Raw genomic sequence first — 14,021 nt, 5'->3', positions numbered from 1 at the left:
CTTCTGCAGTGCGCTTGGGAAGGGCTGGGATGTCGCAGCTGGGGAATGCAGCAGGACTCCTTGGGGTGGCCAGAACAGAACAGAATAGAATAGACCAGGCTGGAAAAGACCTCAGAGGTCATCCAGTCCAACCTCTCACCCAGCACCATCTCATCAACTACACCATGGCACCAAGTGCCTCAGCCAGGCTCTTCCTAAACACCTCCAGGGATGGAGACTCCACCACCTCCCTGGGCAGCTCATCCCAATGGCCAATCTCTCTTGCTGGGAAGAACTTCTTCCTCACCTCCAGCCTGAACCTCCCTTGGCACAGCTTGAGACTGTGTCCTCTTGTTCTGGTGCTGGCTGCCTGGGAGAAGAGACCAAGCCCCACCTGGCTCCAACCTCCCTTCAGGGAGATGTAAAGAGCAAGAAGGTCTCCCCTGAGCCTCCTCTTCTGCAGGCTAAAGCCCAGCCCAGGCAGCAGCCAATGGCTGTTTGCTTTTTGAGCTTGGAAGGGCCTAAAGAGAACTTTATTTGACTGTTTTTTTTTCCCCCTCCCCTTCCTTGAAGAAGAACTTTTTAGGGGCAGTTTCCTCCCTGCTGAGGAGCAGAGTCAGCTCCTTTTGCAAGTGGTTTTGGTTTTTTCTCACTGCATTTTCAAACTGCTAAAGTTGTGAAACCCCAAAGGTGGGGGGGGGGGGGGAAGGAGAGGGGGGTGGGGTGGGGAATTTGAAGGAGTTCAGGTGAAGGTTTGTTTGTGGAAAAAATGTATTCAGCTGACAGGAATGAATTATTTGCTGCAAATCCTCGTGGGTGATGAGGGAGCTGCTGGCTGAGGGCTTGATAAAAGTGTGGGGGAGCAGGAGGGGAGGAGGAGAGGGCCCTGCCCTACCTAGGAGGGGAAGGAGGGCAGCAGTTCACCTCCCTGTGCTGGCTGAGGTGAGCATTTCATTCCCAGCTCCTCCTCTGCAAACCAATGCCCCTGGCTTGGGTGTAGAGTTGGAGCTGTGCTGCTGTCTCCCATGAAAGACTGAGCAGAGTGAAGGGAAATCATCTGCCCCCCAAAAAGAGAGGGACCCCATCCCTGGAGGTGTTTAAGCCCAGGCTGGCTGAGGCTCTGGCCAGGCTGATCTAGTGTGGGGTGTCCCTGCCCATGGCAGGGGGGTTGGAGCTAGATGATCCTTGTGGTCCCTTCCAACCCTGATTGATTCTATGATCATTTCATTCCCATTTCCTTGCTGGCAAAGCAATGCCCCTGGCTTGGGTATAGAGTTAGAGCTGTGCTGCTGTCTCCCATGAAAGACTGAGCAGAGTGAAGGGAAGTCATCTGCCCCCAAAAAAGAGAGAGACCTACCCTGCCTAGGAGGGGAAGGAGGGCAGCAGTTCACCTCCCTGTGCTGGCTGAGGTGAGCATTTCATTCTCAGCTCCCTACCTGCAAAGCAATGCCCCTGGCTTGCTGGCTTGGGTGCAGAGTTACAGCTGTGCTGTTGTCAACCATGAAAGACTGAGCAGAGTGAAGGGAAATCACCTGCCCCCCAAGAAGAGAGGAATCTGAACCCACCCAGCCACTCACAGCAGCCAGTGCCATGGGAAAGCCTTTGGGCTCTCACTGCCCTGCATGCAGGGCACAGAGCAGCCACACTGCACAGGCTGCAGGCACCAAGCCAGGCTGAGTGCAGAGGGATTGGAGAGCAGCCCTGAAGAAAGAGGCTTGGGGAGGGGGAGGTGTGGGTGCTGAGAGGCTCCCCAGGAGCCAGCAGTGCCCTCATGCAGCCCAGAAGGCAGCTGTGTGCTGGGGAGTGTGGGCAGCAGGGCAGGAGAAGGGATTCTGCCCCTTGGCTCTGCTCTGCTGAGAGGAGGCTGCAGTGGGCTGGGGCTTGGTCTCTTCTCCTGAGTCTCAAGGGATAGAAGGAAAGGCAATGGCCTGAAATTGTGCTGGGGAGGCTTAGGTTGGAGGTGAGGAAGAGTTTCTTTGCTGCAAGAGTGGTCAGGGATTGGAAGTGGCTGCCCAGGGAGGTGGTGGAGTCCTCATATCCCTGGAGAGATTCCAGCCCCACCTGGCTGCGTTCCTGTGGGACCTCCTCTGGGTGACCCTGCCTTGGCAGGGGGGGTTGGTCTGGCTGAGCTTTGGAGGTCCCTTCCAACCCTTCCCATTCAGGGATTCTGAGATTCTGGGATCGATTCTTTTGCTTCTGATGCTGCCCAGAAGTGCCCTGAGGAGGTGAGAGACCTGCCTGGGGCTGGTTCAGAGGGTGGGAGGAGAGCAGGAGTGAAGCTGCCAGCTTGCTGGGGGGGGTCTGGTGTGTGTGTGTGAATGAGGAAGAGGCAGTGCCCCACTCCCCCCCCGCAGGAAGCCCATTGCCATCCCTTCCCAGCACTGCTCATTCCTTTCCCTGAAGGCAGTGACTGAGAGCTTGCTGCCATGCCCCTGCCAGGAGTGCTGCTCTGTGACATAAACACATGACTTAATAGCCAATTTTGCAAGAGGGGAAAAGTAAAGCTCCACCTTATCCTTTCAGATAAGGTATTCTTGGCTCCTTAAGCAGAACTTCCCCTGCCCCCCCCCCCCACCCCCCCCCCAACCGGGCTGGCTGCTGCCCTGACCTCATGCTGGGGAGGAGGATGCTGGATTCCCAGTCTGACAGCTCTGCCTGGAGCACCCTACCCCTCCTTACCCCTTATCCCTATTCCCCCCATTAACCCTTATCCCTATTCCCCTCCTTACCCCCTACCCCTTTTCCCCTCCTTACCCCCTACCCCTTTTCCCCACCTTACCCCCTACCCCTTTTCCCCTCCTTACCCCCTACCCCTTTTCCCCTCCTTACCCCCTACCCCTTTTCCCCTCCTTACCCCCTACCTCTATTCCCCTCCTTACCCCCTACCTCTATTCCCCTCCTTACCCCTTATCCCTATTCCCCTCCTTACCCCTTATCCCTATTCCCCCCTTACCCCCCACCTCTACTCCCCCCCTAACCCCTACCTCTATTCCCCCCCTTAACCCCTACCCCTATTCCCCCTCTTAACCCTTATCCCTATTCCCCCCACCCCTACTCCCCTCCTTATCCCCCACCCCTACTCCCCTCCTTATCCCCCACCCCTACTCCCCTCCTTATCCCCCACCCCTACTCCCCTCCTTATCCCCCACCCCTACTCCCTTCCTTATCCCCCACCCCTACTCCCCTCCTTACCCCTTACCCCCTATTCCCCCCCTTACCCCCTATTCTCCCCCACCCCTCTACCCTTATTCCTCCCTTTAGCCCCCTCCCTTTACCCCCCCCCCCCCTTACCCCCCCCCTCCCCTAGGAGATGAGGGAACCAGTGCTCGTGGCAGGTGGTTTTTGCCCTGGCTTCCCCCCCTGACCCCAGCTTCCACACTCAAGGGCTTGAGAACTATCTCCTAGGCAGCCCTCCCGTGGGAGGGGGTAGGGATGGTGGGGGGGGGGGGGGGAGGGGAAGGAGGGAAAGAAAAAACTGCTGGGGCAGTGGAAACTTTGCCATGGATCCTGTTTCCCATGATGAGATTTACTGCAGGGCTTTTGGAACAGCTTTCTGCAGCTACTCCTTTATTTTGCCTTTGTTCCCACTCTAGCTGCCCTGATGCCTGCTTGCTCCTCACACTTTATTTCCTTCCCCCCCTCCCTCTCTCTCTCTCTCTCTCTCTCTCCCCTCCTTGCTTTCTATTCCTGACCCTGTTGTGTCTCGCCCCAGCCGGGTGATGCCATAAGCCTGAAGCTAATCACTGGCTGGATCAATGAGGAGGGAGGCTGAGAGGGGTCAAGATAGCTGTGAAAAATCTTTATTAGCAGCAGGCAGGAGGAAGGAGAAATGAGCTGTGCTTGCCCAGCTGGGTCTTTCGGCCCCCTTCTGTCTTTCTCTCTCTCCTCCCCAGCCTCAGCTGCTCTGGCTCCCTGGCTGCAGTCAGCCCTTCCCCGCTCTCAGGATGCAGCCACCAAGCCCTGGTTCCTATCAGGCAGGGCTTCTAATTGCTTCTGAAACAAATATGATTTAGAAATGAATCAGATGAAGGGCTCAGCACAGAGTGTACTTCATTAACATCCTCTGGTGCCTTGCCTTCCCATGCAGAGAGAGGGAGAGGGAGGCAGGCAGGCTGGGGGTGTTTGGCTGTGCTGCTTGGACTCGATGAGCTCTGAGGGCTCTTTCACCCTGGTTGATTGGATGACACTGAGTTTGGGGTGGCTTGTGCCAAAAAAAAACCCCTACCCCAAAACCAAACCCCAAATGAGGAGGACTCAAAAGGGTGGGAAAATGACAAATAAAGAGGGTTTTGCTCCTGGGTTTTAAAGCCACAGCTTGGGGCTGGGAGCCCAGGGAGGTGGTGGAGTCCCCATCCCTGGAGGGGTTTAGGAAGAGCCTGGCTGAGGCACTTGGTGCCATGGTTGAGTTGATGAGATGGTGCTGGGTGAGAGGTTGGACTTGGTGATCTCTGAGGTCTTTTCCAGCCTGCTTCATTCTGCCCCCATTCTGCCCCCATTCTGCCCCCATTCTGCCCCCATTCTGCCCCCATTCTGCCCCCATTCTGCCCCCATTCTGCCCCCATTCTGCCCCCATTCTGCCCCCATTCTGCCCCCATTCTGCCCCCATTCTGCCCCCATTCTGCCCCCATTCTGCCCCCATTCTGCCCCTCTTGGCTGCCCCACACAGTCAGTTCAAACAGGAATGAGTGGTTTGGGTCCTCTCAGCTTTGAAGTGAATCTGGGTGAGCTGAGCTCCTCTCCAGCTTCCATTCCCCAGGACACTTGGAAGGGGCACTGAAATGTGCTGCTAAATGTGTTGGCAGACATGAGAAGGTCCAAGGCTGTGACTGCTGCAGACCCTTCTCCCTAGTCTCAGGTGATAGAAGGAGAGGCAGTGGCCTGAAATTGTGCCAGGGGAGGGTTAGTTTGGAGAGAAGAAAAAATGTCTTGGCTGTAAGAGTGGTCAGGGGTTGGGAGAGGCTGCCCAGGGAGGTGGTGGAGTCCCCAGCCCTGGAGGGGTTCAAGGAAAGTCTGGATATGGCCTTTGGGGCCATGGTGGGGTTGGGTTGGTGGTTGGACTGGATGATCCCAAAGGGCTTTCCCAACCCAAACAATTCCATGCCTCTATGACAGTGGTCCATCCCTAGAGGAAAAACTGGGGACAGTTTGTGTGCATAAGAGGTTAATGAAGGCAGCAGAGGAAAGGCTGTGAGGTCTGGCCTGAACTTTTGGTCACTGATAGCACTTCTTCAGTCAGTTGCTGGCTTGGTGCAAGGCACTCTGAGTGTGCTCACGGCTGGATTCCCAGCAGGAGCCTATGGCACACTGCACTGGGTTGGAAGGGAGCCTCAGAGGTCATCTTGTCCAACCCCCCTGCAGGCAGCAGGGACACCTCCAACTAGAGCAGGCTGCCCAGGGCTGCCCCAGGGCTGGAAGGGCTCCACCTTGGCTGGAATGGCTCCACCTTGGCTGGAATGGCTCCACCTTGGCTTGAATGGCTCCACCATGGCTTGAATGGCTCCACCATGGCTTGAATGGCTCCACCATGGCTTGAAAGGCTCCACCTTGGCTTGAATGGCTCCACCTTGGCTTGAATGGCTCCACCATGGCTTGAATGGCTCCACCATGGCTTGAATGGCTCCACCATGGCTTGAAAGGCTCCAGGGATGGGGCCTGACCTATGTCCCCGGGCAGCCTCTTCCAGTCTTTCCTCAGCCTCATTGTGCAGCACTTCCTCCTGATGTCCAGCCTGAATCTGCCCTGCTCCAGATTCGAACCACTGCCCCTTGCCCTGCCACTGGGCCATCCTCCCCATTGCATGGGCACTGCAGAGGTCTTCCTGCTGCTGTGGGGAAGCAGCATTAGCTTTGAAGGCGCTGGCTGCGTGGGGAGGGGCTGCTGTGAGCATAGCTGTGCTCCAGGCTCAGAGGATGAGAAGGTGACTTTCCAGGAGGGAGTGAGGAGTTGGCTGTGCAGGCAGGAGAGGTGGAGAAAGTGGTGCAAGAGCAGCTGAGTCAAGATGTGAGCTGCTGTGCCTGCAGCAGAGGGCAGCTGTGGTGAGCTTTGAAGTGGTGGGGAGGTCAGTGCTGGCACATGCTGGGAGAGGGAGGTCCGTGGCACTGGAGGAAGGTGTCTCCATCCCAGAGTGCTTTAGAGGCACTGGAACAGGTTGCCCAGGAGAAGGCTCCAGGGAGACCTCAGGGCAGCCTTCCAGTACCTGAAAGGGCTCCAGGAGAGCTGGGGAGGGACTTTGGACAAGGGCTGGGAGTGACAGGATGAGAGACAATGGCTCTGAGCTGGGAGAGGGGAGACTGAGACTGGAGCCCTCTGCTCATCCTCGTGGCCCTTCCCTGGACACCTTCCAGCACCTCCATAACCTCTGATGGCTCTGAAGAAGAGGCAAAGAAAAGCAGCTTAAGGGGTTGTGGGTCAGAGCCTGGCAGTGGCTTATGTAAAGCTCAGGGGGAGCCCCCAGACACCTTCATGGTTCTGTCCACACCATGTCCCCCCTGAATTCCCTGCCAGGGAAGCTTGGGGAGGGCAGATTGAGACTGGGGATGAGGAAGAAATTGTTGCCAGTGAGGGTGGGGAGAGACTGGCACAGGTTGCCCAGGGAGGCTGTGGATGTCCTCTCCCTGGAGGTGTTCAGGGTCAGACTGGATGAGGCCTTGAGCAAGCTGGGCTGGTGGGAGGTGTCCCTGCCCATGGCAGGGGGCTGGAACTGGCTGAGCTTGAAGGTCCTTTCCAAGCCAACCCATTCTATGAATCCATGAACCTCCTTCTGATTCCCTGCCATGGGGCAGCACCTGGTAGCTGCCAGCAGTCTTCTGGGCTTCATCTCCTGCTGCCTTCCGAGCACAGGCAGGTGAGTGGCTTGCTCTGCTCCTCCTCAACACTCAGGTGTTGGAGCATCTTCAAGGAGCCAAGTGAAGCCCTGCTGGCATTTCCTGCCCCCCTCCTCTTCCATTCTCTTTGCCTGTGCAGGCACTCTTGACCTGGCTTTGTGAGCTCCATCCTCTAGAGCCCCCCTGTTCTCCAGGGCACAGAGCTAGCTCCATGCTCCACTGGAGCAACCTCTGAATCCTGTTAGGAATCTGGCAGTTCAAGTCTGGGTCATTGGCTGGGAGTGAGCAAGTGTGGGCTTGAAACTGAGAAGTGCAACTTCTGACAGATGTCTGGGGAGACTTTCCTTCTGCTAACTATAGACTTGGGACACAGGAGCCCTTTAAAGGCTAAGAGGTCACTTCATGCAGAGATCTAACTGACCTTCTGGAGGTACTGAGCTCCTAGAACCCTGAGGTTCATGGAGTCATAGAGTGGCTTTGGGTTTGCAGGTGAATTTCCTTACTGAGCTCACAGAATGGCCTGGCTGGGGAGCACCTTGAGAACATCACAGGGCTTGGAGCACCTCTGCCATGGGGACAGGCTGAGGGAGCTGGGGCTGTGCAGCCTGGAGAAGAGAAGGCTCCAGGGAGACCTTAGAGCAGCCTCCCAGTACCTGAAGGGGCTACAAGAAGGCTGCAGAGGGACTGTGTGCAAAGGCCTGCAGGGGCAGGATGAGGAGCAGTGCTTTGACATGAGAGCAGAGCAGATGGAGATTGGATGTGAGGAACGAATTCTGCACTGTGAGGCTGCTGGAACACTGCAACAGGCTGCCCAGGGAGGTGGTTGAGATCTCCAAGGTGATGCTGGCCAAGGCTCTGAGCAGCCTGCTCTAGTGGAGGATGTCCCTGCTGAGTGCAGGGGGGTTGGACTGGATGAGCTCTGGGAGGTCCCTTCCAACCCAGACCCATTCTAGGGTTCTGTGAGTCCAGCCACAATCATTGGAGATCTTTAGAGAGCTGCTTGCCCAGAGTGTCTCTCCTTGACAGCAACTTCGAGCCAGGCAGCTGAGCTCCCCAGGGGCTCTGCAGAGAGCCAGCCTGCTGAGCTCTCTGCATGGATGGGGCCAGGAGCTTCTGAAGAGAGCTCCTGCCCTATGCAGTGGCCCCTCATCCCCATCACACATGCTCTGCAGCCCTGCAGCACCCCTGAGGTGCACAGATCCCCAGCAGCAGCAGCTCCTTGGGCCAGCAAACACAGAGGGCACATCAGAAATGCCAACTCCTAGACTCATGGAAAGGTTTGAGTTGGAAGGGACCTGGCAGATCATCCACCTCCAACCCCTTTCCCCCTGCCAAGGGCATGGTTGTTGGGGAGTTACTGAAGGAAGCACCTGGGAAGGGCTTCTGAAAGCCTGAGTTCTCAAAGGCCAACAGAAGAGTGAGGGAGAGCCCTCCCTGGGCCATGTTAATGACTTTGTAGCCAGCATTATCCAGGCTGAGCTCTCAGAAGTTCTCACAGGAGCATCTCCTGCTGCCAGCAGCTGCCCACTACAGCACCAGGCACTCATTTGCCAGCCCAGGGAGCAAGAGAGAATAGCATCCCCACCAAAGACAAGCAACAAAGTGAAATCCAGGGTCAAGCAAGGTCCAAAGTCAGTGACAGAAGCAAAGGGAGATGCCTCTGGTGCCTCCAGCCCAGGAAGAAATGGGCAGAGCCACACAACTGGAGACAGAGGCTCATAGAATGGCTTGGGTTGGAAGGGACCCTCAAGATCATCCAGTCCCAACCCCCTGCCATGGGCAGGGACACCTCCCACCAGCCCAGCTTGCTCAAAGCCTCATCCAGCCTGGCCTTGAACACCTCCAGGGAGGGGACATAGGGTCACAGAATCATTAATGCTGGTAGAGACCTCTGAGATCACATCTGCAAGGAGATCTCACAGGGCAGCACCTGAAGAGGTGAATTAGCTCTGGAGTGCCAAAGGAAGGAGGAAAGCTGTTCCAGCAGCTGGGAACATCAGCTCTAGGGTGGCAGATGGCTGTGTAGGGACAGAGGAGGGCACAAGCAGGGGCTGCAGGGCAGGGCTGCCCCAGGAGGGATTCTTCCAGGCAGGATCCCATCCCGCAGGCAGGTGCCGAAGGCTGGGTTGGGGGGGAGTGCAGTGTCTGTGTTCACACCAAGGCCTCCTCTGAAGCACTCTAATTCCGTGGCCAGCTTGGTAGCAGACACACAGGGTGGTAAGCCTGGAGCCTTAATGCTTTAATATGCTGCCAGCAGAACTGGACAATCCCTCTTTAATCTCTCGCCCACGTGTGCGCAGGACGCAGCCTGCTAACATCGCACCGAGCTGCGTGCAGGCAGGCAAACATCTGCAGCACTTAGCTGCCTTGCCCCTCTCCTGCCAGGGACAGACTTGCTTAATGCTGCCCTTTGTTGCTGCTGCTGTTGTGTTGGGGCTCTGTCTCTGATGCTCCCAGCCTGCTGGGGGAAGCCAGGCAGGACCTTTCCCTCCGCTGCGTCCCCGCCGTGCTTGGCAGCTGTTGGTATTGCTGCGGAGGCTGAGATAAACTTCTCGGCTCCCTTCCCAAGAAGGAAACAATTGACACATACTCTGAATGCCCTGGCTTGCTGAGACACTTCCTCCTCACCAGGGTGGCAGAGCCTTTCCCATGAGAACCGCTGCCTGCAACTGGGGATGCCTGAGAAAGTCAGCGTGGCGCAGGCTGCGCCTCCAGCGCACAGCTGCTGGGCTGGGGCAAGGCCTCCAGCCCCCAACCCAACCCCACCATGGCCACCAAACCCTGCCCCCCACCCCCAGTGCCATGGCCACAGGGTTCTGGAGCACCTCCAGGGATGGGGGCTCCAGCACCAAACTGGGGAACCTCTTCCAATGCCATAGAATGGTTTAGGTTGGAAGGGATCTTGAAGATCATCCAGTTCCAGCCCCTCACCATGGGCAGGGACACCTCCCACCCCCCAGCCCAGCTTGCTCAGGGCCTCATCCAGCCTGGCATTGAACACCTCCAGGGAGGGGACATCCACAGCCTCCCTGGGCAACCTGTGCCAGTGTCTCCCCACCCTCCCTGGCAAGAATTTCTTCCTCACCTCCAGTCTCAATCTGCCCTCTTCCAGCTTCAATCCATTCCTTCTCATCCTGACACTATCAGCTCTTGTCAAAAGTCCCTCTCCAGCCCTCCTGCAGCCCCCTCAGACACTGGGAGGCTGCTCTAAGGTCTCTCTGGAGCCTTCTCTGGGGCTGGATCAGCCCCAGCTCCCCCAGCCTGTCCCCACAGGGCAGGTTCTCCATCTCTCTGAGCATCACTCTCTTTTCTCTGTGCTTTCTGTTTTCCTATGATTCCCTGACTCTGGGTGACTGGCCCGAGGGAGCTGGTCCCACCTGAGCACCAGAGCCCTGCAAGGGAGGCAGCACAGCAGGGGCTTGCTTGGGAAGCAAGGAGGGGACATCCACAACCTCCCTGGGCAACCTGTGCCAGTGTCTCCCCACCCTTCCTAGCAAGAATTTCTTCCTCACCTCCAGTCTCAATCTGCCCTCTCCCAGCTCTCAGCCATTGCCTCTCCTCCTGGCACTACCACCCTGCAGAATTCCTCCTGCTCATCCAGGTCCTGCTCAGCTTGAACTCAAGGTGGGCCACTTGCCAGCTTCCTTTCATGGTCCTGTTTGGGTGCCCATCACCCTCCCTGCTGTCCTCCAGGCAAACTGATGAGCTTTGTTCATTTTGAGAGAGCTGCTGAGGTTTGGCCAGGAGTTTCCCAGCACTCTGGGTAGGACCTGCAGGTCCAAGTGGCGCCTTCTGTGCTCTGAAGGACACTGGGGTGGGTGGTGGCTTCCTTGGGCTTGTTAAAGCATTGTGCCCTGGAGAGAGGCATCAGGGTGTCTAGAGACAGGGCAAGGGGGAATGGTTTGAAGCTGAGGGAGAGCAGGGTGAGACTGGAGCTGAGGAGGAAGCTCTTCAGTAGGAGGTTGGTGAGACTCTGGAGCAGGCTGCCCAGGGAGGCTGTGGCTGCCTCCTCCCTTGGGGGTATTCAAAGTGCAGTATGAAGCCCTTCAGCGTGGGCTGCAGCCCCCCAGGCCCCTTGCCAGCAGAAGCACAGCTTCCTGGCCAGGAGAGAAGGTGCTGGGCTTGCAGGCAGGCTCCTGCAGGTCGGGTGGCAGCAGGGAGGTGTCTGCCCCTTGGTGTGAGCACCTGAGGAAATGGGGAGTGCCCTGCAAGGCTGGTGGCCCAGAAAGGGCAAACAAATCACAGGGATGATCCATTGCAAAGGGGAGATACTAAAAGTAGCACTAAGCAAGCCCCAAAGTAAGCCCTGCTTAGGTTCAAATCAGCTCAAGCCATAAGAACAAAGGCCAGGCCATCACGTGCCCACTGCCCTCAGCTCTACCTGGGCCCAAGGGGTTGCCAGGTGCTGGGGCACAGCACCTCCATCCTGCCCAGCCCAGCCAGCCATGCAGAGGGGGCAGGAGGCACAGGCTGTGGCTGCCTCCCTCCAGGGGACTCCTCACACCCATGGAGTGACTCCTCCACTGCCTCCCACACAGTCAGAGAACCACAGAATTGTTTTGGCTCGGAGAAGATCTCTGAGCTGATGGAGTCCAACCACCAGCCTGAGGTCAGCAGGGTGCTGAGCCATGGCCACAGGTTTCTTGAACACCCCCAGGCAGGATGGGGACTCCACCACCTCCCTGGGCAGCCTCTCCCAACCCCTGACCACTCTGGCAGCAAAGGAATTTTCCCTCCTCTCCAACCTGAGCCTTCCCTGGCACAATTTCAGCCATTGCCTCTCCTGCTATCACCTGAAGCTAAGGAGAAGAGCCCAAGCCCCAGCTCCCTGCAGCCTCCTCTCAGGGAGCTGTAGAGAGCAATGAGGTCTCCCCTCAGCCTCTTCTCCCTCAGCTGCTCCTCCCCAGCCCTGTTCTCCAGACCCTTCCCCAGCCCTGTTGCCCTTCTCTGGATAATCTCCAGCCCCTCCATCTCCTTTTTGGAGTGAGGGTCCCAAAAGTGAACCCAGGATTCAGGGGTCCACGAGGGAAGATGTTTAGCCCAAGCTGGGTGGTAGTGCAGAAAGCCCTGAGAACACTTTCACCCCAGGCACCATAAAGAAGCCCTGGGAAGTGTTCAGCTTGAGGTGGGAGTCTCTGTGAGAAGGAGCTGGGGCTCTGGAGCTGGGAGCAGAGGAGCCTGAGGGCTGCCTTCAGTCCTGTTGCTCAAGCTGTGCAGGGCAGTGGTGGGAGGACAGAGCCAGGCTCTGCTCAGGGATGCCCAAGGACAGCACTGGGGGCAAGCTGGAGCAGAGGAGATGCCATGGGAACAGGAGGGTAAACTTTGTCACTGTGAGATGCTGGAGCCCTGGAGCAGGCTGCCCAGAGAGGTTGTGGAGTCTCCTTCTCTGGAGAGATTCCAAACCCACCTGGCTGTGTTCCTGTGTGCCCTGTGCTGGATTCTATGTCCTGCTCTGGCAGGGGGGCTGGACTGGATGATCCTGGAAGATTCCTTCCAACTCCTAACATCCTGTGGTCTGTGGTGTCCCTAGCTAGCAGGTTGAGTGAGGTAATTCTCCCCCCCTCTATTCTGCTCTGCTGGGACCACAGCTGGAGCACTGTGTCCAGTTCTGGAGCCTCTGTGCCAGGAAGGGTCTGGAGGTGCTGGAAGGTGTCCAGAGCAGGGCCAGGAGGAGGAGCAGAGGGCTGGAGCTGCTCTGCTGTGGGGACAGACTGAGGGAGTTGGGGTTGTGCAGGCTGGAGAGGAGAAGGCTCCCAGGAGACCTCATTGTGGCCTTCCAGGATCTGCAGGGGGCTGCAAGAAAGCTGGAGAGGGACTTTGGAGGGTGTCAGGGAGGGATAGGGCTGGGGGGGATGGAACAAAACTAGAAATGGGGAGATTGAGCTTGGCTGTGAGGAAGAAGTTGTTGCCCATGAGGGTGGTGAGAGCCTGGCACAGGTTGCCCAGGGAGGTGGTGGAAGCCTCCTGCCTGGAGGTGTTTGCAGCCAGGCTGGAGGTGGCTGTGAGCAACCTGCTGTGGTGTGAGGTGTCCCTGCCCATGGCAGGGGCTTGGAGCTGGCTGAGCCTTGAGCTCCCTTCCAGCCCTGGCAGTTCTGTGATTCTATGACTCCTGGTGGGTGAGGAGGCCAGGATAACTCTCCCAGGAGCTCACCTTTGCTGTGCTTGCCTTGCCCCCTAGGTCACCACACCATCTACATCGGGGTCCACGTGCCGAAGAGCTACAGGAGGAGGCGGCGGCACCGGAGGAGAGCTGGGCACAAAGAGAAGAAGGAAAAGGAGAAAGTCTCTGAGAACTACTCAGACAAATCAGATGTGGAAAACGCTGATGAGACCAGCAGCAGCATCCTCAAACCCCTCAGTGAGTACTGCTGCCTGCCCCGCAGCGCTGCTGCCGCCTGGGGCTCTGCTGGTGGAGGGGACGCTGCATCCGTCCCAGCAGGGCTCCCGCTGGCCTCAACCCGGGGCTGCCCACGGGGGCTGCTGGAACAGGCACGGGGCTGGGGCAGACATTTCATCCCTGCCTGTCACCTGAGGTTGCCCCTGAGCTAATGCCAGCCAGGAAGGGGCCAGGTGTTGCTGAGCAATTTGACACTGGGTGTAAAGAGATAGCGAGGGAGAGATGAGGAAGTGCCTGGGGAGATCTGTTGCAGCTTCAGCCCTGGCTCTCTAGAAGTCAGCCACTCTGTGTGAGGTCAGACAGAAACAGCCTCCTGGGCTGAGGTTGGTGAGGAGCACCCAATGGGTGCAGCTAGGAACAGCCTCCTGGGCTGAGGTTGGTGAGGAGCACCCAATGGGTGCAGCTAGGAACAGCCTCCTGGGCTGAGGTTGGTGAGGAGCACCCAATGGGTGCAGCTGGAAACAGCCTCCTGGGCTGAGGGTGGTGAGGAGCACCCAATGGGTGCAGCTAGGAACAGCCTCCTGGGCTGAGGTTGGTGAGGAGCACCCAATGGGTGCAGCTGGAAACAGCCTCCTGGGCTGAGGTTGGTGAGGAGCACCCAATGGGTGCAGCTAGGAACAGCCTCCTGGGCAGAGGTTGGTGAGGAGCAGCAAGACCACTGTGCACTGTCAGGAGCAAGTTGTGCCCCAGGAGGCTGCTGGAACACTGCAGCAGGCTGCCCAGGGAGGTGGTTGAGGCTCCATCCCCAGAGACACTCAAGGGCAGGCTGGACAAAGGCTGTGAGCACCCTGATGGAGTTGGAGAGGTCTCTGCTGAGTGCA

At 57.8% G+C, this 14,021-nt stretch overlaps 1 protein-coding gene across 1 annotated transcript in view; it reads left to right on the top strand.

The window, feature by feature from the left end:
• Positions 1 to 13,161, top strand: part of LOC137448976 (electrogenic sodium bicarbonate cotransporter 1-like) — a gene marked incomplete at its 3' end in the record, with an annotated part of 46,019 nt that extends 32,858 nt beyond the window's left edge. The window contains exon 3 of the mRNA XM_068154039.1: positions 12,982 to 13,161. Within this exon, the coding sequence (XP_068010140.1) occupies positions 12,982 to 13,161 (180 nt within the window). The remainder of the gene's footprint in view (positions 1 to 12,981) is intronic.
• Between the last annotated feature and the right edge of the window lie 860 nt (positions 13,162 to 14,021).

This window comes from Melanerpes formicivorus, unplaced genomic scaffold (assembly GCF_026170545.1).
Source record: "Melanerpes formicivorus ecotype bairdi unplaced genomic scaffold, bMelFor1.0.p_v2 SCAF_27, whole genome shotgun sequence".
NCBI lineage: Eukaryota > Metazoa > Chordata > Aves > Piciformes > Picidae > Melanerpes > Melanerpes formicivorus.
The sequence above is the reverse complement of the archived record's forward strand: the minus strand, read 5'-3'. Positions and strand labels throughout refer to the sequence as shown.